Here is a 26,351-nt window from a genome sequence, read left to right as displayed (position 1 = left end):
TTCTTAAACTCGCAGTATTTAATGAGGGGGTTTTTAAAGACTTTTCCTTGGAGTTTAAAAAAACCCCGAGGAACACATTTTCCATGGATGGTTTAGCGGGGAAACTGCAATCCTAGATAAATGACTTAGCGGATGTTTAACTCTTGGTAATGTAAAAATAAACCTTCGTTAAAACAATTTTTTTCTTGTAGTGATATCTAATTAACTACCAACTTAAAATGTTTCTAATTTTAAATTAAAAATTATTTTAGAATTTAAAGTAGTTAATAACTAAAATCTTGATAGTTAATGTTGAATACCAATTTAAAAAATATTTTATAAATTTCTATTAATAATAGACATTATTTTAAATAATAATATTTATATATTTACGTATTTAAGATTTATATCTTTTAATTTTAATAATGATTGTAAAGTCATTGTATTACAATTACTAGCACGAAAGAGGCACTTCATGCCTCACCGCTATATTTTTTTAATAAAATAAAACAAATAATAATTGTTACATAAAAAGTAACAAGTGATTTCTATAATATTCTACTCCTAAAAGATGTGAGTGATTTATAACGTATGTACCATTATGAATATCCAATATTCAGATAGTTTATTCTTATTTTAAAATATAATTGAAAATAAAATATGAATATGAATTATGTATATTTAACGAGGAAATATTTTTATTTACTGTTATAGTTTTATTAATTTTATAATATAATTAATGGTAAATGAATATTTGTACTAAGTAGGATAATTTTTTTTATATATTATCGTATATTTAATAAACTTTTATAAATTTAATTTTTAATCAATATGTAAAATATTAATCAATAAAAAATAATGGGTTAGAAAATGTGTTCTCATATCTTCGGTTAAAATGGATTTGAATGATTACTTTCAAAATAAAAAAAATTAAATAGTAAACATTAATTGGCATATTTATATATAAGAGGATTTGGTTATACAATATTGCTCATGCATTTATAGTAATTGTTACTAAATAGATTGACTTTTTATGTTTTATAATAAATAGTATTTTAGCTATACGTGATAGTTTTGTTTTTTTTCGTAATAAGTAGTATTTTAGTCTGTATACTCTATCAAATAAATATTTATTTATACATGTAAATTTATTACGAAAATTCTTTTTAAAATATGTTATAACCAAACTATTCAAATTACAACTGCAATAATAAATTATATCAAGTTATTCATTTTCATTTAAAATTAAAAGAGAATAATATATATATATATATGTATGTATGTATGTTTAATGTTAAAAAGATAAGATGACACATATGGTATAAATATTGGGAATATATTTGAATTTTAAAGATAGAATATATATTTCAAATTACTTTATGATATTCAATTTCAACTTGTTAAATTATTTAGTTGATATCAAAGAATAAAAAAACAGCATATTAAGATAGAATATATATTTCAAATTACTTTATGATATTCAATTTCAACTTGTTAAATTATTTAGTTGATATCAAAGAATAAAAAAACAGCATATCTACAATATGTTTAAATTTTAAAGATTATATATATATATATATAATCAGTTTATAATGTTCAATTATAGTATGTTAAACTATTCACATAATATTAAATGCATAAAAAATATATTAGATGTTTGTTAAGAGAATGAAATTGATAACTTCATAAAACAATTTTTTTAAGAATAAATAAATAAGAGAGTGAAAATAATACTGAAAACATAGTCGGTCTTACATGTTTAAATACAGACGATTGTTTTAAAAAAAATATTTATTTCTTAATTCATTGATAATATAATTTTTTTTATATTAATACTGTAGAAAAATTAGTAATCATATAGTTACTTTCATCATCAAAGCAAATATAGTAGTAGGTACAAAAATGAATAATTTGCAAAATATTATAATTTTTTTATTTTATTGTTCTCTTAAAGTCTATTACTTACCAATGAATTTTTAAAAAATGTATTAGAAAAAGAAACAATTTTATTCACACTAATAAATAATTTAACAACTCACGTACCATTTCTTACCTAAAACCCAAACACTAATATATCCTAAAGAAATACAAAATCAAAATGAAAACTGGGTTAACACTAATATATTTTAAATGGTATGTATATTTTTTGGCTGCTTTGAGTGTGTGCTTATATAATAAAAACTATTTTAGTTAGAATTTTATATAACAATTCTACTTTAAAAGGTAATTTCGAGCTTTTTTTATGCAATCAAGATAAAAATATTTTTCCCGTTAAGAATTACACTGAAGAACATGCAATTTTTAATATTTAAGAAGGACATTCTCGTTTAAATATCTGCTTAGTGTCTCGTAAATTATTTTCTTTATCATTTCCCAATAATAATTATTCAAGAAGTTATTCACAGTAAAATTAGTAACATACAAAAACAAAGAAATATTTTATTGGTATTTAGCTTATTTACAATAAATAATAAATATTTATGTTATACGACTAAAATTTATAACAACTTCATATTTTTATCGAGTGAGTTATTTTTAAATTACTGGTTATCATAAATTTAACAGACTATATTTTAGTTAACGATAAATAGTGAAAACACGTGTTATCGCTTTTGTATATTATTCTTTTATGATAAAAAAAGTTAATACAATTAAAAAAATAATTTATAAAGCTAAAAAGTAATTATCACAATAAAAGTATATACATATAAAAAGGTAATTATAAAAATCCATAGTTTTTATTTGTAATTACTATTGTACCCATTGATACCGAAAGACTTGAGAAGAAATCATATTTCTTTTACTATAAATATTTGGTTGTGTTGAATGAGTTCTAAAGATAATATTTTTTTTTTACCAATTTGTTTTTTTGGACTGTGTTATATCATTAAAAAAAATAAAATTGATAGAAACTTAGAAAATAAAAAACTTTATTTATCGATAAAAAGGAGAGAGATCTTTTTTTCAAACTATACCCATTTTTAAGATCGGGACTATCAACCACTCAGCTATCTCCAAAAGCTAACCCCTCAGCCTATACAGGTACACCAGTAATTTTAAAATATTAAATAAAAATATGAAAATCAATAATAGATTAAGTGTGTGTTTGAATTGAGGAGAGGATGCGTGAGGATTTTAGAGAGTATAAATGTGTGAGGATATGAGAAGAAAGTGGGAAGAAAATGAGGTTGTTCGGATTAGAGTATGTTAGAGTGAATGTGTGAGGAAAATTTAAAGGAGTTTGTGAGTGATGAAATGGTTGTGAGTTTTTTTTAAAGTGTAAAATGTAACTTTACAAATTTATCCTTGTATTTAAAAATATTTAATTAATGAAATATGATGTATTTTTATGTAGATTTGAGTTAATTGAAATATTTTAAATTATTTTTGGTACAATTGAATAAGTTATTTCGATACCGTTAAATAATTATTTTCGGAAAAAATACGAGTTACTTAATATTATCGAAACATGAAAATAATCATAAAAATAATATTATTTAAGCATATATGAATTTATTGTTATATTTGTTTATACAGTTTGAAAGTTTTTTTTATTCATTGATTTAGATTGTATGTAAATACATAACCATGTAGATATTTTATAATAAAAAAATATTATATATGGAGTAAATCGTACAACAAATTTATTTATAAAGAAGAGAAAATATATAAAATAAAGTATGAAATATCATAATATGATAATTGTGATGGAAAAATAATAAAAATAAAAGGTGTTATTATTTATATTATTGCATGAATGACAAAACAAAAAAGAAGATAAAAAAGGGAAAACACCACTATCTTAGGTGACTTTCCAATCAAATCTTTGCATAGGAAGAGGATGAGAGAAATCACTCTCCATGCAGATCCTCTCTCCCTTCCCCACACATCCCTTGATCTAAATCATAAATATCCATTCACATTCTTCCTCTTGACCAGTACAACCCTTAAAACAAATCGAGTCTAGAAAATAAACGATAAGCTGATAAAAAAAAAGATAGGAGATTAAACAAATTTTTAAAAGCACTATCTTAAAAAAATCAACACATAAAACGTTATTGAAAGTGATTTTATTTAAATATAAGGAAGATTAGGTAATGATTTCGAATCTTTTTATTCACAAAACTTAAAATGGTTGAAAAGTAAATTTTTAGAGTATTTTTTTTAATATACATTTAAGAGGAATATTAAACTAATTTTTTTATTAAATATTTATGATATATTTATAAACATGCAATATTCTTTAGCATATTTTCTTTTAAACCCTTTTCACGGTTGCTGCCACCGCCGCACCAAGCAAAACTTCATAGCTTAGTAGCCGCCCTTGAAGTTCGGAGCCTCTGTGGTTCTCTTTCCTTCTCAATTTACCGGCGTCACCGTAGAAGAAGACCCAATCTTCTGGTAACACTCCATTCTTCTCATTCTTCACTTCGATTCTACTGCACTCACTTGGTTATGCGTAGTTATCGTTTTGATTATTGATTTTGCACTTGTTGAATTGTTTTTTTTCGCGATTTTAGGTGCCCTAGAATGTTATACGCTAGATTTTTTTTTTCAATTTAAAGGAATGTATGAGTTGTTCTTTTAAGCTTTCCTTTTCACTGTGAAGTTCTAGTATTAAGGTCAGTTGGACAAACATTTCTGTAATCACTTATGAAAGAGAGAAAAATACAAAGAAAAGTATGAAGTGAGTTGCTCTATAAGGCTAGCTTATGCACAAGTTATTTTTTTTTCCAGAGAAGTTAAATGAAATAATTTTTACAAATTAGTGCATAAACTAATTTTAATTTATGACAAAGCTAATTTGATTTGTTCTTCTAATTTTTCTCTCCGGTAAGTGTTTATGGAGAAACTAATCTAACGGACGATTGACTTTACTCTGTGTCCATGTTCACAATGCAAGGGTGTTTCAGAGAATCTTGCAAATGCTAAGATGAGCTTATTTATTCTTCTTGTTCAGATATAAAAGTAGTTTACAATCACAGGAATTCTCAGTTTTGAAGGAGGAGCCACTAGAGTTGGGAGGACTTGTGATGGTTGAAAAGGTTCTACAGTGGCCTGTTTGCTGAGTTTGTTGCACTTATAACTCTGATTGGGCCTTATTTCAGTCTTGCCACTGTGCTGCTACAACCAGCAGAGACAACATTGTGAGTATATTGAAAATCACTATTTCACCTCACATCCACGCTCACACCCAGGCCAAATTACAGTTACATTAAAGGTACCTTTTCATCTCTCGTGTCCTTTCTATGAATTAAATTGAATGACACTAGAAACTAACTCAGCTATTGCTTCTGCTTTCTTAGTCTCCTTAGGGTAAGATGACTCGTTCTAAAGCCAACTCAAAGAAACAGCCTGGCATTGACTTTAAGGTTTCCTCCATGGCCCTAGCACAACTCTATTATATTCATTTCTGCATCCGTAACTCTGAATTCTTTTGTAGCCTTTTAACATGCCACTTTCAAAATTTTCAGAAAATAAGGCGAAAGATTGGGAGGAAACTGCCACCACCTAAGAATACAACAAATACTGAAATTAAATCTAAAGGTACCCTTCTGCTCCAAAATTAAAATAGGTTGTGTTCATGACATATTTATTTGCTAATAGGTGTATGTAATTTGGTTTTAAAAAAGAAAATCAATCCAAATTAAACCTAGATGCATGGATTAGATTTTGAATCCACATCACTTTCTTTCTTTCTTTCTTTTCTTTCTAAATCTAGTTTGTTTTTTGGCCAAAATGGTTTTGGTTCAAAACTGGTTTTAAAACCAGTTTTTGAACCAAACCCTATTCTAAAAACAACTTTTTTAGGAATTAACTTACAAATTAAACCATGTGAGAAAATGGATTTAAAACTCACTAACAGAACCAATTATTAAGACATAAAAAACGGGTTTACATTTTTTAAATGTGGTTTGCTTTTGGTTTAGTACCCTACGTACTGTTTTCTGTATTAGCAAAGGAAAGTGCAAGAGACATGGTGAAATTTGATATTTCAACTTAATGTGTTTGGTTCTGTTGATGCAAATAACAATCTGAACTTTTGAACTGCTTTCTTTTGCCATACTTGGTTCTTTTAAAAAAATCAATAAAATTTTAGGCTATCCTTTCAAATAGAAACATATTTATATTTTGTGCGAAGTTTAAGAATGTCCATCTGCTTCTCTGTTAATACTCACAGTACAGAGTCTTTCTTTCCCCCCCTCCCTCTCTTTTACACACACAACTTAGAAAAGGAATTTCTTTTTAATTGTTTTATAACTTTTGTTTATAAATGACTTTAATGTCACGAAATAAGTTAACCAACATATCTCCAACAGCAATTGTTCTGCCGGAACAGAGTATAGCAGCAGAGAAGGCAGGTTTGGCTGTAAACAAGAAAGGTTTGACTTTAAAAGAACTTCTCCAGCAAACATCTCATCACAATCCAAAAGTTCGTAGAGGTATATTTTTGTTTTATTATATTGTCATTATTTAATTGCCTTTAAATGTGCATATTAGTGTAATTAGTTCTCTACAGAACAAATTTTGTATGTTTAGAACCAATCAATTTTTCAAAAAAGATTAATCTTGATTAGCTGAGTTGAACAAAAAAATTTAGTACAATAAAGATTAACTTATTAAGCTATTAAAATGTGGAGGGAATATGATTGCTGTATGAAGTACTTAGATAATTCTTATTCATTACAATTTCAATGTATTGTATTTTGTTTTATTATAATCAACAGAACATTTTTATGGATTGAAATAGCAACGAGCCTTGGTTTGGAGCTGAAACACAACAAAAATCTTGATTATGATTTTGTTTTTATTAAAGGAAAAGAAAGAATAGGGTAAATCCCTTGTGTATATTGAACACATAGAGTTATGTTTATATAGGAAAAAGAAACATATGGGCTAAGCCCATTACATAAATATGAGATATCTAACAATATCTATAATATCTCATAATATCAAATAATATCTAATTATATCTAATAATATCTAAAACTCCCCCTCAAGCTGGTGCATATAGATCATATGTACCCAGCTTGTTACAAATGTAATCAATCCTAGGTCCTCGTAAGGGTTTAGTAAAAATATCTGCTAATTGATTATTTGAATTAACAAACTCAGTCTTGATATCTCCTGATATAATCTTTTCTCGAATGAAATGACAATCAATCTCAATATGTTTTGTCCTTTCATGAAAAACTGGATTTGAGCTAATATGAAGAGTAGCTTGATTATCACATATCAGTGTCATTTGAGTAACCTCTCCAAATTGCAATTCTTTAAGTAACTGTTTAAGCCAAATAAGCTCACAAGTAGCCGAGACCATAACTCTATATTCTGCTTCTGCACTAGATCTTGCCACAACACTTTGTTTCTTGCTCTTCCAAGAGATCAAGTTATCACCAATGGAGACACAATAACCAGAAGTTGACCTTCTATCAGATGGAGATCCTGCCCAATCAGCATCTGAATAACAAACGACTTTAGTATGGTTATTATGACCATATAACAAACCTTTTCCAGGAGAGCCTTTAATGTACTTCACTATACGAATGACTGCATTCCAATGATCTTCACATGGAGAATTAAGAAATTGACTCACCACACTGACTGCAAAGGAAATATCAGGACGAGTAACAGTGAGATAGTTCAATCTTCCAACTAATCTCCTGTACTTCTTAGGATCTGAAAGAGGCTCCCCCTGATTGGGTAGAAGCTTGACGTTGGGATCCATGGGAGTATCAACAGATTTCGAATTCATCAACCCAATTTCCTCCAAAATATCTAATGCGTATTTTCTTTGAGAGATAACAATACCAGTATTGGATTGTGCTACCTCAATCCCCAAGAAATATCTGAGTTTGCCAAGATCTTTGGTCTGAAAGTGTTGACAAAGGTGTTGTTTTACTTGTGAGATGCCATGGTGATCACTGCCTGTAAGAACAATGTCATCAACATATACTACAAGATAGATACACCCAGCACTCGAGTGACGATAAAAAACTGAATGATCGCCTTCACTGCGAGTCATACCAAATTGTTGAACAACATTGCTAAATTTTCCAAACCAAGCCCTAGGAGACTGCTTGAGGCCATATAAGGATTTGCGAAGACGACATACCAATCCAGAAGACTCCCCCTGAGCAACAAAACCGGGAGGTTGCTCCATATAAATTTCTTCCTGCAAATCCCCATTAAGAAAAGCATTTTTAACATCCAGTTGATAAAGAGGCCATTGTTGAAGAGCAGCCATAGCTATGAATAAGCGAACAGAGGCCATCTTTGCTACTGGAGAAAAAGTATCACCATAGTCTAAACCAAAAATTTGGGTATAACCCTTAGCCACAAGACGAGCTTTGAGACGATCAATAGTACCATCAGGACCAACTTTGATAGCAAAAATCCACCTGCAACCAACAATAGATTTCCTAGATGGTAAAGGAACAAGTTCCCAAGTTCCATTATTCTGAAGCGCATTCATTTCATCAAGCATGGCCTGACGCCAACCAGGATGGGCTAAGGCATCACCTACAGATTTTGGAATGGATACAGAAGAAATAGACGAAAGGCAGGTATAAAAGGGTTGAGATAGTCTATGGTAACTCAAAGCAGTATAATGTGGAGAGGGATTACGAGTAGAACGTATACCTTTACGGATAGCAATAGGAAGATCAGGTTCAACAGTAGGAGGTTCAACTATAGGAGCCGGAGGGGGATGAGGTGTTGGCACCAGAATAGAGTCTGCTGATGGACGATGAGACGGTTGACGACGACTATACACCTGAAGAGTTGGCGGCGGTGGTGAATTGTTAGGTGCACTAGGCACAACAAGAGGAATATTAACTTGATTAGATGAAGAAATTGAAGGAGAAGGACAAGACTTAAAGTAAAGGGAAGATTCACTGAAGGTGACATCTGCTGAAATAAAATAACGGTTTAAAGACGGTGAGAAACATTTATATCCTTTTTGTGATCTAGTGAACCCTAAAAAGACACATCTGTGTGACTTAGGAGATAATTTATCAAGACCAGGACTAAAATTATGAACAAAACATGTGGACCCAAAAACTTTGGGAGGTAAAGAGTGGAGAGGGTCATGTGGAAATAAAATAGAATGAGGAATTTTGTTATCTAAAACTGAAGATGGCATGCGATTAATGAGATAACATGCACTAAGAACAGCATCACCCCAAAAATGCTGAGGAACATCACCATGGATTAAAATAGTACGAGTTGTTTCAACAAGATGTCTATTCTTGCGCTCAGCTACCCCATTTTGTTGAGGTGTATAAGCACATGAAGTTTGATGAAGAATACCATGAGAAGCCATAAAATTTTTAAAAGAATGAGAAAGATACTCACGTCCATTATCACTGCGCAAAATTCGGATGGAAATTCCAAATTGATTTTTAATTTCATTGTAAAATATTTGAAATATAGAAAACAACTCAGAACGGTTTTTCATTAAAAATACCCAAGTACATCTTGAATAATCATCAATAAAAGTAACAAAATACTGAAATCCTAAATTAGACTTAATACGACTTGGTCCCCAAATGTCAGAGTGAACTAAGGCAAAAGGAGATGAAGCACGTTGTGAGACACTACGAGGAAAAGAACTACGAATGTGTTTCCCTAACTGACACGACTCACACGATAAAGTAGACACATTAGACAAACTTGGAACAAGCTGTTGCATCTTGGCAAGACTAGGATGACCCAACCGAGCATGAATGAGAGATGGAGAATCCATAATTGCGCCAACATGTGCAGAGATCTGTAGTTGATAAAGTCCATGAGACTCACATCCGGTGCCAATCATCCGTCCCGAACTCTGGTCCTGTAAAGTAACAGAATCTTTGGTAAAAGAAATAACACAATCAAGGGAACGAGTGAGACGACTAATGGATAATAAGTTAAATGGAGACCCAGGGACATAAAGAACATTATCAATAGATAAAGATGAAAAAAAGATTAATAGTACCAACACCATGTGATGGTACCCTATATCCATTGGCCATGGTAACTGAAGGTAAATAACCCATAGTAGATAGGGAAGAGAAAAAAGATTTATTACCAGTAATGTGATCAGTGGCACCTGAATCTAGAACCCAAGGGCCATGGGAAGTGGAGTGAGTGAGGCCAACAAAAGATGTACCTGAATGTGCAATAGAAGCCGTGGAACTAGGGTTCTGACGATCCTCATACCATTTAAGAAATTCATTGAAAATAGCAGGCTGGCTTGGGGTATCAATTGAAGTATGGTCCATGGTAGAAGGTTGCATAGGGGCAATTTGAGCAACCGCAACAGATCTAGGAGGACGACCATGTAAGGCATAACATCTGTCAATTTTGTGGCCAAGTTTGCCACAATGGTCACACTTGTGACGCCCTTTGCCCGGCTTGTGAGGGCGAGTACGATCATTATGCTGAGATACTAAAGCAGAAGAGTCATCAACATGAGACGTTATATCAGCGGTGTGTTTACCTGGCACGCGCAAAAGGGTAGAACAAGTGGAAGTAAAATTGGGCACAATAGGAGATCCCAAAATTTGATCACGAACCTGAGAATAATCATCAGGAAGACCATGTAAACCCAATAACATGAAGAACTTGGATCTTTGTTCTAGTTCTTGAGAAGGAGTAGAGGCAGGAGGTAATAACTCATTAAAATCATGAAGAAGAGCATGAAGTTTACCTAGATATTCTGCCATTGTACCATCAAGACGTTTGGGAGCAACAATTGTGAGAAGATTTTGACACACACCATAAAGACGTTGAGTATCATTGGTGTATAATAATTTTGCTTGTTCCCAAACTTCTGAACATGTTTCATAGGTACGAAAAATTTGTTTTAAAGATGAGTGAATGGTCGATTTGATAACAATGCATAATTGAGCATCAATTTTCGACCAACGAACAACTTCATTTTCAGCAAGAGTAGGATGAGTAAGATGATCAACATAACCTTCCTTGACTCTTAAGCCATAATTTAATATCTGATGCCCAAGTGTCATAATTGGTTCCATCCAATTTGTCAATGGAAAGATGAACATTGACGTAATTAGTATAAATAGATGAATCCGGCATAATGACTGAAGAAGAAGCCATAGTGGCAGCGGAAGCGGAAGAAGCCATAAAAGATAAGGACAAATCTAGTCACCGGTTAATTGGCGGGAGCAACAAAGATGAAGGCTCCGACAGCGATTCCGGCGAGATTCCGGCAGCGGATCTGGCGAAGGTCCGGAGGCTGGTCCGGCGAGACAGTGGGGTGGTGGCTGGAAAATTCCAGTGAATAGTGGGTTCACCAATAAAAATTGAACCTTAAACCCTAAACTCTAACCTTATGCTCTAGATACCATATTAAAGGAAAAGAAAGAATAGGGTAAATCCCTTGTGAACACATAGAGTTATGTTTATATAGGAAAAAGAAACATATGGGCTAAGCCCATTACATAAATATGAGATATCTAACAATATCTATAATATCTCATAATATCAAATAATATCTAATTATATCTAATAATATCTAACAGTTTTAAAAGTTTTAGAAATGATAGCTCAAGTTGGTTTGAAATTAAGCCTGAAGCCATAAAATCAAGATCATGAGCACTGCCAATATTACTAATTATTTTCCAAATATGTCAAAAATAAAATTAAGCAGCCATTAGTTATATTGTTTGGATCTTTTGAAAGTTACTCTAATGGCATATCTTGATTGCTTTGATGTGTTGGCTTGGTTCCTATTCCTAATGTACTCTTTGTTCTTTTTGAATTGTAATTTCCTAAATTAATGTCATTGCTTTATTTAATCCAGGAATTAAGCATTTGAATTTTCATTTAAATTTGATCATCCTCATATTAATACTCTCTTTACCACACTCTAAACTACAGATGCATTGATGGGTATTAAAGATTTATTCACCAGGCATCCAGCTGAACAGAAGTCACACAAATATGCTGCTGTAGAAAAACTTCGTGAGCGCATTGGTGATGATGATAAAGTGGTTCGGAAATCATTGTATGATCTTTTTAAAGTTGTGATTTTACCTTGCTGTAAAGAGGTACTTCCCATTTTATTTACTTCACTTTTCTAACACATTGGGATGATACATTCATATGCCACTACCATTGGCTGTTTATTTATTTTTTATCAGTTATGAAAAAGTAAATGGTGGTGTTTCTTTCTCATGATATATGCTTTGTTATATTGCCTCTGGTTATTAATCAATATTATCATGCATCAAGATGGCTGGCTGTAATACTCTGAAGCTGATTGTTATCCTTATATTTCCTGAAGTCTTATTATGAGGGTCTAATTTGATTTTTCCTTAACGTATCCCATAATCTTTATATGACTACATCATTACATTAAAGAGTGATTCTTTTGAAACTTCATTTGCCTTATTCGGTTACTTTGGTTTCCCTATGTTTTGTAGGACAATCAAGAGCTGATTGTTTCTTTATTGATGCCTTACATTTTTAATGCAATGACTCATTTGTCGGTTGATGTTCGGATGATGGCATTTGATTTTTTAGATCTCATTCTCGAGTTCTATCCTCCTTCCTTTTCACCATCTTATGCAGAAAAGGTGATATTATTTTCCATATTCTAAATTTCTTTATCAGTATGGTATGATTGCTCCTTAAAATCAAATTTTCTTTTAATATGCAACTCTATGGTCTATGGTGATTTTTTTTGGGGGGAGGAGGCATGGAGGGGGGTTGAAGGTTTTTCTCTTGCAATAGCAGCAGTTTTGATTTCCTTAAATTTTCTGATGCTCTTGTAATTGGATTTTACATCCACCTCTGCAATGAAAGCTTATATTTATTTATTGACCCAGTGTCAAAACTTTTTTCATACAGTTTTATGCTAATGGTTTTTGAATTATATGCTATTTTCTGTCTTGATGTTGCCCAACAATCAGAAGAGAAAAATGAGGGAATGCTTCACTATATCTGTATTTTATAGAACTTGGATCCTGATATGACAATACGTTGAAACTTAATTGAAGGGAGATTTCTGTACATTTAATATTCTTGTTGTTCTGAAATCCTATAATGGTACTATAATGCTGATTGAACACTTGTCAGAGGAATTTGGGAATTTCATACACAGATTACTGTGGCAGTATTTTTCTTAGCTGTGCTAGCAAAACACACTGATTTATTGCATTTCTATTTCCCATTTTTTTCATGGTTGTTTTACCTGCCATCAATGTATTATCTATTTTCCAGCCCACCATTTTATTCTATTCTCCATCTGCATACTTTTGTTCTTCAATTGTTCCTGAAATTGAGTTCTATATCCCTGTAATTGTAATTTTTGTATTTGATGCTTAGAATTGACTTTGCTGGTTGTGTGGTTAACAGATTTTTCTGAATTATGAGGATATTCTAAGGAGGAACCAATACCATTTACAAGACAAAGGAAAATTAAATTATGCTCTTTCTGGGTTGGTTCGTTGCTTGTCACTCCTTCCATGGAATAAAGGAGGAACTCATTTGCACAATAAGGTATTTTATTTCCATTTAGCTGTTAATGCTTCATGACATATTTTTTAATTTAAGCTTTGGTATTTCTATGCATAAACCACTCTGCATTTTTTATTTTAGCAGTCTGTCTCTATTTTCATTTCATTTATACTCAGCTTTGTGCTTAAATTGGTCAAATTATGTGCATCTGGAATTTATAATTTGCACAAATTGTAATACGTGTTAGTATCTGGATAAATACTTATCTATGATTAGAATGAGTTATAATTTATGATCTAAATTTTTTGCTTTTCATTGTGTGAAACATCTCATTGTGGTTAATCTTAACTGTATTTTATCTTTTGTGCTCACCAATTTATTTCTAATATTTTATATTTTTAATAGGATGATACTAGACAAAGGGTATTGCATGCCTTTGAAGTTGACATGCCTATGAACTCAAATGGTATGATAACTTATAAATACAATTTGATTTTTGAAGCATACATAAATCGATTGTCGTTGCATGAGTTTACATAATTCTAAAAGCTTTTTGTCAAGCTTTTGATGTTCTCACTAATTGTTTGACTTTCCAATTTTATGCTTTATCTGTTTGTGTAGGTTTTTCTTATATCATAAAGAATTTGAAGGATCTTGTTCCAGCATTAATAAATAGTTTCCTGGAATTTATTCCACTGATTCATTCTATGGAAAGTCTTGAAGGGAAGTCTTATGGTTGTATGGCATCCATTCTTCATTGCATAGATCTTATAGTTAGGTCTATCGCTTATGGGAATGATAAGAAATCAGAATCTCAAAGTTCTCTAGGTGGACCTGATGTGGCTATATGGGATGTTACCATCTCTTCTGTACTCTTCAAGAAATTATTTCCTCTTTTCCCCCTCAATCCGGCTGATCATCTTTCAGCAAGGGTATGTGTCTTGTGTTTTTTACCCTTTAGTGGGGGCTGGTGAGTAGAAACTAACTGTAAAATTGTGATCTAAAGAGGAGATGGAACTGTTCAGATTAGCTATTTCTCCCTTTGATAACCCAATCAACATAAATTTGTTATGTTTCAACAAATATAATGTTTGCTAAGTTGATTATTTTTTTACTGTTTGGTTGATGTCTGTAAAAAAGAAATTTTCTAAGAAGATAAGACTAAGTACCAAGAAGGATGAGGTACAGCTCTCAATTTTCTGTTACCTGCCAAGGAGGTTCCCCTGACAAAAGTCATGTTCTTTTTCTAATTAGGTCCAAGGAAGATATATAATTCTTGTTGTTACGTTCCCTTTCCTCGTAATTTTTTTTTTCCTGAGGAAAATATACCATGTATCGTTTGAACTGTAAGATTTACGAAATGTGACTTTTGACAAGGCATGTCTAGTGTTCCAACTGGTATACTTTAAAGATCATGTATTTATGTCTAAGCAAAATCTTCTATCAATATTTTGAGTAGTAATTGAAATATTAAATTTTGCAACCTTTCTTGAGTTGATCTTGGTTTGTGTGTTTGCTTTGGTCATCAGCCCTCAAATTTGGTTTGTTAAGATCAAGTTTATATTCCAAAAAAAAAAGAAGATAGTTTACCCCTATAAATTGTTCTGTGGTGGATTACCCTTTTTCTGTTGTGTTATTGTGATCTGGTTCCATTTGTGACATGTTTTGGGGATCTGCAGGATTGTGATATTCTTCTTATTTCAAATAAACTAATTTTTTTTTTTGCAATGCAGGATTGTGGTAGGTTGCTTGACTTGAACATGGTCATTGCCAAAATATTTTTTGAATTAAATGAATGGACGTGTCTTCCTCCTAATTTGTTGGAGAAATTTCTTGAATTTTTTGAAAATGCTCTGCTTGGAAAGGTCTGATGATATGCTAACATTATTCTTTTGAATTTTCATTAAGTTGAAAATAGTTATCATTCTATGGCTGAAATGGGCTGGATTTTTTATTATACAGTTCTTCTGGGTTACACAGTCTGCTAAGGCTGTCTGGGAAGAGCATTTAATTCAACTCCTTCCATTTATTCCTAAATTTGTTTCACGTGGGGCAGGCTATTGGACATCACGTCTTCTTCAGGTTTGACACATTGAAGGAATTCTATGTCATTTTCATTAGATTGTGGATGCCATTAATTTTGGATATTCTGATTTTTTAATATTTGCTGGCCTTTGGTTTCTTTTCTGTTTTCGACAATAATTACAAAATTATGTTGTTTTCTAATTGTTCTGTCTGATTCCAGATACTGTGAAAGACATGGTGAAATCAAGATTTTGTTATCACCAGTTGCCTTGCGAATTCTTGAAAACAATTAACTAAGTGTGACCTTTTTGTTAGTGAAAATATATCAACTACCGAAACTAGAAATTAAATTGAAAGAATTAATTTTCTGGTTTTGTGTCATCTTGTGCCATGTTTTTGTTTATGATGTTTTTTTCTTTCCTATAAAGGTTTTGATGTTGCTATTAACATGGATTTGTGACACTTGCAGGCTTTTACCCTGACTTTCAAGGAGAGCAAACCAGGTTCCATGCTGAAATTGGCTTGTGTCTCCGCTATTGAAGATATGCTAACTTATGTAAGTTTGGACTCATCTCATTTTGAGAACATTCTTGAAATGAAATTCTTGATTCTTGGATAATCTTATGAAAGCAATTTATTTCCTTCCTTCTAGATTAATTTTTTTTTCTTTGGTTCAAATGTAGATTGAAAGCATGCTTTCCATAGAGACAAGCAATCCAGAAAATTTAAATCTTCAAGATGCTTTACTTGCATGGATTGGAGATCTCCCTCTGTTGCTTATCCAGCTTGGAGATAAACACCCAGCCTCCTCCCAGGTAGTTATTATTCTGATTTGATAAGGAGTACTTTATTCTTCCTTTGCATTGATCTTAAGTCTGCAATTTACTATGTCCTTTTACCCACGACATTTTTTGTTCATCATAGGCTGTGTTACGTCTTCAACTTCATATTGGACAGTGTGCTTTGTTGAATTCAGTACTTGTTTGCATGTATGACAACATGCAGCAGTCATTGCAAGATTTTTATTGTACATGTCAAGAAGGAGGAGGTAAACATGAACATGCCGTTGACATCTGTATTAATAATACTACTCCTGTGAGTTATTTTTTGGCTTCTAATTGTTTTGTTTTTTTCACCTTGCAGAACAGATATGTTATGGTCCTTTCCTCAGTCTTCCTAGGGAATCTCAAGAGCTCTCTTTATGTTCCCTTTACTATTTCTCTCATTTGGACCAGCCTATTTTAAAGTCAATAGCCTATTGTTGCCTAAGTACGCTTTCAGGCTTGTTTAAAATTTCACTAACATGGTGTTTCTTTATTAATTTAGTCATCATACCTCCTCACCTGACATTTTGCCTACTATCATTTGCATAACTAACATCAATTAATTTTAAATTTATCATGATACATGATCGCAAGTTATTGAAAGGTTTATCATTTAAATTTTTTTGAGGAGAATAAGTTTAAAACTTTTTTCTTCCTTTTTTGTAGTAATTTTTGTTTTAATAAATGTGATAGATATAGCATAGAAGTCCCACTGCTTTGATGTTTTTTTGAGGATTTTTTGGAAACATCTTAAGTGTATGTCTCAAAGATTCAAGTAATATTTATTTAGTGAAATTAATTATAAAAACATGTAATTATTGTTTCATCAAAACCAAAAAAATGTAGATATTTGTCTGACTTGGCAGCCTTATTTTTGTTTTTATTTTATTGCCTACAATAGAAATGTGGTTATATTTGTTAAACTCTTGTAAGGTTGATTTGAAAGTTCGGACTTTTCCCCGCAAAGTAGATGTTGCAGTGATAATTCTATAGCTTAGAATGTTGTCCATGAATTATCTCAGAGCTCCAACTAAGATTCTTTGTGATGTTATTGTGATTTAAGTATTTTGACAACTTAAAGCAATGGAGGATACTTTTTGTACAGCATTTTTCCCTCACTTCCTGTACCAACATTTTTAATGTTCAATGTAGCTATTGCCTTTTAAGTAGAAGTAGGGTTTAGATACTAAGGATATAAATGCTGTAAAATTTTCTGGGTTAAAGCTTCTGATTTTTAATTTTGTTTTATACTATTGCAGGTGATGATCTAGACTCCTGTGTCTTATTTAGGATCATAGAGATTCTCCATTCAGCCTATAGAGATGGACATATAAAAATTGCTGATTACTTGAGTGTTTTCATCACATTGGTCTTGCGTTTCAAAGTTTCTCCTGGTAGCTTACAAAGATTTATTTGGACTACCTGTTATTTAACTTTTGATATTATCCATTTCTTGTTTCATTTTTCCAAGTCAGTGTGCTTTTGTCCATAATACTCAGTAGTTGGTATCAGAAAGAACTAGTAGGGGTTGAAATGTGATATAGCCCAAAAATAGAATAGGAAAACTGAATAGTATTGATACTGAAATATGACTAATCAGAGGGGAAATTTCTGTTACAATAAAGAGTTAAAGGAAAAATAGACCGTAGCTGGGGCAGAACTCCTTACTAAATTAAAATGAAGAAAACTGAAATAAGAATAATCCCTTTCCTGATGAAGAACTCCTTCACTCAACCTAGCCAGATATTTTTCACTTAAGAATCCTCGTAACTCTCATTCTGTTACCGACCCTCATATAATCATTCTGTTGTTTGACTAATATTTGGTGATTGAATTATCTATATTTTTGAATCTTTCTAAACTACTTTAAGTAATCTTCATGTACCAGAGATTGAGAAATGTTATTCTTTTCACTTTTGCAGAATCTGGTTCCTCTGGTTTAAAGAGTGACCCACTTCGCCAAACTTTAAAGTCAATGACAACTGTTCTTTGTTCATACATTGCACAGATGGGTGACAACGGTCTTGTTCTACAGATGATAGAGAAAGTGGTTATTGATCAGATAGTAAGTTGATACATTTTCTTGAGTTCTTATGCATTGCGATTTTTTGTTTACTTTTCTGGTGCTTCCTTCCTAGCTCATTTAATTTTTTTTTGTAAGAATGATTTCTCATACCTAGTTTGTACCACAGCCACAAAAGCCTTCTTTGGATAATAGTTGCTCTCTCCTGAGAATGCTTGTTACAGTGGATTCAAAGCCCACAAGACTTTCTGAACAAAGCATTAGCACTCTTGGCCATCATCTTTCTGAATATCTGATGGATGCTGTGCAGGTAAGCACGCTTCCAAATTCTGACTAGCCCATGATATGAATTTGAACTGTGTTGTTACCTATTTGTCCAAGTTATTCTTTTGGTTTCCCCTGACAATGCTTTTTACATCAAAATTAGCTAATTGTTTTTTCTGCCCTTATTTTCTTTTTTAAAGTCAAAATGTCCAGTGTTTTTAAAATATTATGTTTGATTGCTACAGTATCTTACATATAAAATAAAAGTTGACAACTTCCAAAAAGAAATGCAGAATCTAGCTAAATGTCTACAAGCCATTATTATATTAAAGGTGATGGTGGGAATAGTTTCTAAATTGTCACTACTTCTGAGATGATTGATTTTTGGTTGTTAATAAATGTTTCTGGAGTTATATAACAACAGATACCAATATCACAATTTTAATCAATGTGATGATTCATTGAGAAAAATGACAACTTGACTCTTCTATGTGTGCTTACCTTTTTTATGGCTTAACATCCATATAATAAGAAGTTGAGGGTAACCCTTGAACCTCAAGGTGTTATTTGTAACAAATAAGCATTATCTTTTCATTTTCTCATCTCGGTCTAAAGACATCTTTATTGAAGATTATCTTTAATTTATTATTTAACAAAAATTTCTTCTAGATATCTAATATGTTTTATGATCTGACTATAGTAAGTAGTTGTAATTTGGCATATTTTTTCTTTTTGAAAGCAATGGGTTTTAATTTCTGCTGACAACATGAATTGATTTATTTATATAATTTCCTGTTTAAATGTTTGCTAGACTCCCTAGTATGTTTTCTGATACTAGTAGTAAGTGCTTCTAGTAATTTATGAGTGTTCTTTTATTTTATTTTCTAAAGAAATGGATCTTAATTTTTCTGATATGAATTAATGTCAGTACTTCCATTGATTCTAAATTTTACTTTACCGCAGTGCATTCCAGAAGATGATGAACAGGGAACTCCTTCCGCTCAATTAAGCACCCAGCATTATTATCTTCTACCTTGTTTTTTCTTGTTTGACCGGTGCCATAAAGTTATGAATCTTGTGTTGAAGAGAATGGGATCAGCAATATATGATAGTAGTTTGTTACTAAAATCTGACAAATGTTCTCAACATATAAGGAACTGCTTGAATAAGGTGAATGCTGTTACTTCTGTTCTTTTGTTGATGCACAAGGAAGCTAAATTGCAACAGATTATGTCTCTATTCAAGGAAAATATTGATAACATCGTAGAGCAAGTTATTTCCTTACAGGTAGGTTCAACCTTGATGAACAAGAAAAACTCTTGACTGTTATTTTGAAGCTTGCTGTTCATAAATATTACTTATCTTTCCATTGGATAAATCAAAATTGTGAGTTTAGTAAAGGTTTTCAGTATTTTGAGATTGTCTATACTCCACTGTGTAGATAGTTACATCTTCTGCAGTGAGGATAGTTACATTCTGCACCATATACATCTGCTCATTAGCATGAATCCATGATACAATATCACCTATTTTTTGGTTGCATAAAGTTCAAGTAGTGTGCTTATTGCATGCCATACCACAACTAGTCAAGCTAATAGATTTGGTTGGGTGGAAATCTGGTAATGGAACCTTAATAGTTTCCCAACGGATACATCATATGCTGTGACTTTTAATGTTTCAATGTATTTTGATTTTTTATTTGCCTTATTGTTCTTTTATCTGTGGGATGAGGCTATTGTTGTTGATGTTATTGTTTTGTTAACATATCTAGTTCCCAAAACATTATAATGGCTGTTCTTTGATTATTTTTTGTTTTTTATGTAGTCATCAGGGAAGATCAGTATGAAAATTGAAGAACATGAAATAAAATGTGCTCTTGAACGACTGAAAATCTTAACGAGATAATGATCGTCAAGAAGAATGTTCTGGAGTGAGAAACTGGTACGTTTTTCATGCCTGGAACAGTGTTATTTCTTTAGCAATTTTTTCTGTCATGTTTGTCAGTTGTCATTTTATTGTGTATTTGTGTTGGAGTTTCTTGTATCTTTTTTCGGTGTGTTTACAGTATCATACATCTTCAGTAGTGTTTCTAAATAATCAGTAGGGAAAAGTGCAAATTAGTATCTGTGATTTTGTTGCTGACTCTTAAAAATATGCATTTTGTTCTCTAATGTTGTCAAAAAGTGCAGAATAAGTCGTCCACATATAATCCATTGGTCATTGGCTTGGAAATAACTATGGAAGGGGTTATTTCGCACATTTCAAAATTTTAGGCATTAAAATATCTTTTGGCAAATGTCAAGGATTAAATCACATGCTTTAAGATAGTAATTTGCCTTTCTTACTTATTTGTGCTATAGTTGTGTCCATTTGTTTGGTGTGGGGAGTGTCATGGGACATATCTTCTAATGTTTTTTGCTTCGTGTATGACCATTTTGAATTAAGCCTTTCAGCATAACGATGGCTTGCAGTATTTTTTTGGGTTTATTAATCAATGTTTTAGTTTTCCTTCTCTGTCTGTGTTGCCTTTTTCTTTTGATGATATTGTGTTTATCTTTCTTAATACATCTTTGTTATGCTCAATCTTGCTAATAAGTATTTTTACTTCATTTGAGTGGAAAGAAATAGATGAAATATATTTCTGAGATATCTTACAAATGTGATTACAGTCTCTATTTATAGACTGTTTTACAACCTAATTAAAGAAAGAAATAATAGGCAATGAAAGCCAGAAATAATGAGTGTTTAAAGCTGTACAAATCAAATAAAATCAAATCACTAACAAATCTGTCCTAATAAATATAAAATGGAATCTGCACTTAATTATAACATAATTCTCCTGATTATGCAACACTCCCCCTCAAGTTGGTGAATGTATATCTATCATTCCCAACTTGCAAGTAAGATCTTCGAATTGTTTTGTGGGAAGTCCCTTAGTAAACATATCTGCCAATTGGAGTCTTGAAGGGATGTACTCAGTGGCTATAAGACCATCATCCAACTTCTCTTTAATAAAGTGTCGGTCTATCTCTACGTGCTTTGTTCGATCATGTTGAACCGGATTGTGTGCAATACTGATAGCGGACTTATTATCACATGCCAAACCCATAGGAGCTTCATATTTTATTTTTAGGTCATCAAGTATGATCTTCATCCATAAGAGTTCACACACCCCTTGAGCCATGGCTCTAAATTCTGCCTCTGCACTTGATCTTGCAACTACATTTTGCTTCTTGCTCCTCCATGTCACCAGATTTCCACCCAAGAACATGCAGTAGCCTGTGGTGGATCTCCTATCAACAATCGATCCTACATAGTCAGCATCAGTATATACTTTCATGGATAAGTTTTCCCCCTTTTTGAATAGCAATCCTTTTCCTGGAGAGGCTTTTAAGTACTGAATAATTTTATCTACTGCCTGCAAGTGTCTTTCTCTTGGATCATGCATAAATTGACTAACCACACTAACTGCATAGGCTATATCTGGCCTAGTGTGTGAAAGATAAATGAGTTTTCCCACAAGTCTTTGATATTGTGTCTTCTCCACTTTTTGGTTTTCCTCATCATTCCCAATCCTATGATTTTGCTCTATTGGCACTCCAGTGGGCTTACAACCCAACTTACCAATCTCTTTGAGAAGATCAAGGATGTATTTCCTTTGAGAAATAAAGATGCCCTGTCTCGAGTAAGCAACCTCTATCCCAAGGAAGTACTTCAGCTTCCCAAGATCCTTCATTTCAAATTGAGCAGCTAGTCTCTCCCTCAAATTTTGTTTTTCAATCTCATCATCACCTGTAATAATCATATCATCTACATAGACTAAAAGTAGAGTGAGTTTACCATTCTGAGAATGTTTTATAAACAGAGTATGGTCACCTTGGCTTTGTCGGTACCCCAAAGATACCATAGCTTGAGTAAACCTTCCAAACCAAGCACGAGGTGATTGTTTAAGACCATATAGGGCCTTCTTAAGTCTGCACGCCTTATTCCCTTCATTAACAATACCATAACCAGGTGGAATCTCCATGTATACTTCTTCCTCCAAGCTTCCATGCAAGAAGGCATTTTTAACATCAAATTGATGCATTGCCCAACCAAAGTGTGCTGCCAGGGAGAGAATAATCCTGACGGTATTCATTTTTGCCACTGGAGCAAAAGTCTCCTCATAATCGATCCCATAGGTTTGAGTGTACCCTTTTGCAACCAACCTTGCTTTATACCGATCGAGTGTGCCATCAGACTTATACTTAACTGTGTATATCCACCTACAACCCACTGCTTTCTTATCTTTTGGTCTCTCTACAATCTCCCAAGTCTCATTCCTCTCTAACGCGCTCATTTCTTCATTCATGGCTCGAATCCAGTTCTCATCTTTTAAGGCTTCTTGTATCGATGAAGGGATTTTGATAGAATCAATAGCTGAAAGAAAACTCTGGTGCTGCATAGAAAGTTTTTCTGTAGACACAAATTGGGATATAGGATATTTGGCACAAGATCTTTTTTCTTTTCTCAAGGCAATAGGTAAATCATTTAGGTTAGGTTCAAAAGCAGTATTTAAGGTGTCCTCAAGAGTCTCACTGGTATGAGTTCTTACCTCCGGTTCAGACAATTGAAGTTGCTGTTCGACCAAGACGGGTTCTTGTTGCCTTCGCTGATATTGTTTTCCAAAATATTTGTCTTCATTATTCTTCTCTGGTAATGATGTTGGTGCAGGATCTTTGTCATCCTCCCTAAGAACGAAATCCTGCAACAAAGGAAAATGTGGCAACTCAAGATCCTCAGCTTCTTGAATACTCTCCCCCTGAAGCTGAGAACTAGGAAAGAAAGACTCTGTTTCATGGAAGGTGACATCTTTGGAAATATACACTTTACGACTTTGAGGATGATAACATTTGTACCCCTTTTTGTTGGGGGCATAACCGATGAAGACACATTTGATGGCACGAGGATCTAACTTACCCCGATAAGGACTATGAACATGGACAAAAGCAGGACAACCAAAGACACGATTCTGAAGACTATTCAACATGGGAATAGAAGGATAGAATGTGGTCATAACCTGAATAGGAGTAACACCCTCTAAAACCCGAGAGGGTAATCTATTAATCAAATAAGTGGCAGTCAGGACTGCTTCCCCCCAGTAAGATCTAGGAACAGATGTTTGTAAAAGTAAAGCTCGAGTAACCTCAAGGAGATGACGATTTTTCCTTTCAGCAACCCCATTTTGTTGAGGAGTGTCCACACAGGTTAATTCATGAACAACTCCATTTTCCTCAAGGAACTTGGAAAGGTTTTGGTTCACATATTCTCTTCCATTATCAGAACGCAATCTCTTAATTGGACTTTCAAATTGTGTTTGAATCATTCTGTAAAACTTTACAAACAAGTGAAAAACTTCAGACTTATATTTCATGAGGAATATCCAAGTAACCCGAGTACAATCATCAATAAATGAAACAAACCATTTTGCACCCGAGATATTAGGAATAGGTGAAGGTCCCCATACATCTGAATGAATAAGATCAAAAGGTTTAGAACTTTTATTACCATTGGGAGGAAAAGTTGTCCGATGGTGTTTAGCAAACTGACAAACATCACAATGAAATGACTCAGCAGACACTTTTGTAAATAAAACAGGAAATAAGGACTTTAGGGTACTAAATGGAGGATGACCAAGACGTCTGTGTTGAAGCCATATCTGAGAGGATGACCAAGATTCACGACCTTGCTGAAAATTAGAAGTGTGTGCCTGTAGTCTAACACCCTTTTTACTTTCTTCATGCTGTAAATAATATAACCCGCCCTGCTCTTTAGCAATTCCAATAGTCTTCCCCGTGGCAAGATCCTGAAAAACACAATGGAAAGGGAAAAATACCACTGCACAATTTAAATCTTGGGTAATCTTTTGAATAGACAAGAGGTTATTGGATAGTTTGGGAACATGAAGCACATTTTTTAAAGGAAATGAAGGTTGAAGGTGAATGTTACCACAACCATTAATGGGGGTAGTGGAACCATTAGCAACAGTAATATATGGCTTACCGGATAAAGTAGTGTAGGATGAAAAAAACGAGGAATGAGGTGTCATATGTTCAGTAGCACCAGAGTCTATAATCCAGATATTTTCAGTACTAGAAGCATTAAAGGATAAAAAACTAGAACTCTTACCACTCATAGTAAAGGAACAATAGCTAGATGGCTTACTAAGGGAGTCCATGAGAGTTCAAAACCAACTTTTTTCAGATTGGCAAAATTTGATCTTGTTCACGCACAAAAAAAGTCCGCCGGAAAAATTTTCCGGTGGCGGTTTCCGGCGAGCGACGGCAGTGGTGGTCGGTGGTGGTGGTCGATGGAGAAAGGATAAGGAAAATAAAAAAGTTGCAGCTATGAAGGCTATCCAAAAAAATATAATTGCAGCAATGAAGGCTATTACAGCAATGAAGGCTGTCAAGGAAAATGATTACAGCAATGAAGGCTAAAAAAAAATAAAAAAAATTGCGGGAGCAGAGTCTCCTAGATCAGGAGTTCTGATACCAAGTGGAAAGAAATAGATGAAATATATTTCTGAGATATCTTACAAATGTGATTACAGTCTCTATTTATAGACTGTTTTACAACCTAATTAAAGAAAGAAATAATAGGCAATGAAAGCCAGAAATAATGAGTGTTTAAAGCTGTACAAATCAAATAAAATAAAATCACTAACAAATCTGTCTTAATAAATATAAAATGGAATCTGCACTTAATTATAACATAATTCTCCTGATTATGCAACAATTTGTTTTCATTCAGCTGTTCAAAAGAATCATATTATTCATGACTGCTATGATGTGGTGCTTAATTTACCCATGCTTATATTTCATTATGATTTGTAATAAAAGTAGCAATTGAATATTTCTGACACGCTTACTGTTTGCAGCCATAGTTGGCATAGAAGGGACTTCTTTATTGTCAAATTGACAGGCAGAAGGACATGGACTGAGCTATGTGGTGAGCAAAATGATACAAATCATATTCAGTGTGTAACTTAAAAGGAGTTATTTTTCGCCCTCACTGTTTATTTTCTTTTAATCTGATGTCCAAGACGAGTTATTCTTTAGCACCATTATATTTAAAGAAAATAAAGGGTGAGGAAGAACATTAACTCTTTCAAAATTACTTTTTGAGTAATTCGAACCTTTCTCACAAATGTATATATTGTTGGGCGTCATTTTTGATTTTAGATTGCTTCTCAGTTGTAAATTTTCTCTCTAGTTTGTAGAGATCTGTGGTTCAAAATTGGTTAAGGAGAAGGCAACAAACTTTGATAGGGAAAGTCAGCATCAGTTTTATGAATCTCAGTCAATTTTCCCAAGTTTAATTTGCAAGCAATTTTGAAGTCTGCTTGCGGCCATTTTGTTTCACTTGGAGAAATATAATTTTATGCGTTTTGCTTCCAATTTTGTCCGTAACAATGTTCTATTAGTAAGCCTCGTGTGATGAGCATCAAGGACACAGTAGATACCGTACAGTTTTCATGTTTATTTTTCTTCCTATACCTCAATATTGTTAAGACTAGAGACATCTGATAGCCCTAAAATCTTGATTAAAGTATTAGATGAAATTATTTAAAGTAATTCAATAAAGTTAGATTCAGCTAACAACAAATGTAAGCCTGGAGTCTCATACTAGATAATTATGTGTATTATTTGAAAGACTTTCCTTACAAGTTGTCCCAATTTATCTTATAAATAGTATAGAGATAATTACATGTGTTAGTTTTTGTT

At 32.6% G+C, this 26,351-nt stretch overlaps 1 protein-coding gene across 8 annotated transcripts; it reads left to right on the top strand.

Moving 5' to 3' along the window:
* Positions 1-4,212: 4,212 nt before the first annotated feature.
* Positions 4,213-26,293, top strand: LOC137827272 (uncharacterized). Of its 8 annotated transcripts, none has more exons than XR_011083697.1 (23): positions 4,213-4,380; positions 4,975-5,200; positions 5,286-5,351; positions 5,454-5,526; positions 6,300-6,422; positions 11,869-12,038; positions 12,414-12,566; positions 13,348-13,491; positions 13,855-13,915; positions 14,071-14,381; positions 15,183-15,314; positions 15,412-15,531; positions 15,944-16,030; positions 16,158-16,289; positions 16,399-16,522; positions 16,618-16,743; positions 17,558-17,692; positions 18,221-18,363; positions 18,491-18,631; positions 19,549-19,872; positions 20,410-20,526; positions 25,505-25,575; positions 25,840-26,293. XR_011083697.1 is itself a non-coding variant. In XM_068633559.1 (22 exons), the coding sequence occupies exons 3-21, from the start codon at positions 5,301-5,303 to the stop codon at positions 20,488-20,490; spliced, it is 2,631 nt and encodes an 876-aa protein (XP_068489660.1). In that variant the 5' UTR covers positions 4,213-4,380; positions 4,975-5,200; positions 5,286-5,300; the 3' UTR covers positions 20,491-20,526; positions 25,505-26,293. The 8 variants fall into 8 exon arrangements, 3 of the variants coding, with proteins under 3 accessions (XP_068489660.1, XP_068489659.1, XP_068489658.1); XR_011083699.1 differs by having other exon boundaries at positions 4,225-4,380; positions 4,965-5,200; positions 25,847-26,293; XR_011083696.1 differs by having other exon boundaries at positions 4,225-4,380; positions 4,965-5,200.
* The last annotated feature ends 58 nt before the right edge of the window (positions 26,294-26,351 follow it).

This window comes from Phaseolus vulgaris, chromosome 8 (genome assembly GCF_000499845.2).
Source record: "Phaseolus vulgaris cultivar G19833 chromosome 8, P. vulgaris v2.0, whole genome shotgun sequence".
Classification (NCBI taxonomy): domain Eukaryota; kingdom Viridiplantae; phylum Streptophyta; class Magnoliopsida; order Fabales; family Fabaceae; genus Phaseolus; species Phaseolus vulgaris.
This window is presented reverse-complemented; position numbering and strand designations above follow the sequence as displayed.

What these genes read in the sequence shown, in the direction of transcription:
- LOC137827272 (XM_068633559.1), top strand. Translation starts at nt 5,301, where the DNA reads ATGACTCGTTCTAAAGCCAACTCAAAGAAACAGCCTGGCATTGACTTT. An exon ending in CATGCCTATGAACTCAAATG is followed by an intron (nt 13,916 to 14,070) that starts GTATGATAACTT and finishes CTGTTTGTGTAG; the next exon opens with GTTTTTCTTATATCATAAAG. An exon ending in TTGAAGATATGCTAACTTAT is followed by an intron (nt 16,031 to 16,157) that starts GTAAGTTTGGAC and finishes GTTCAAATGTAG; the next exon opens with ATTGAAAGCATGCTTTCCAT.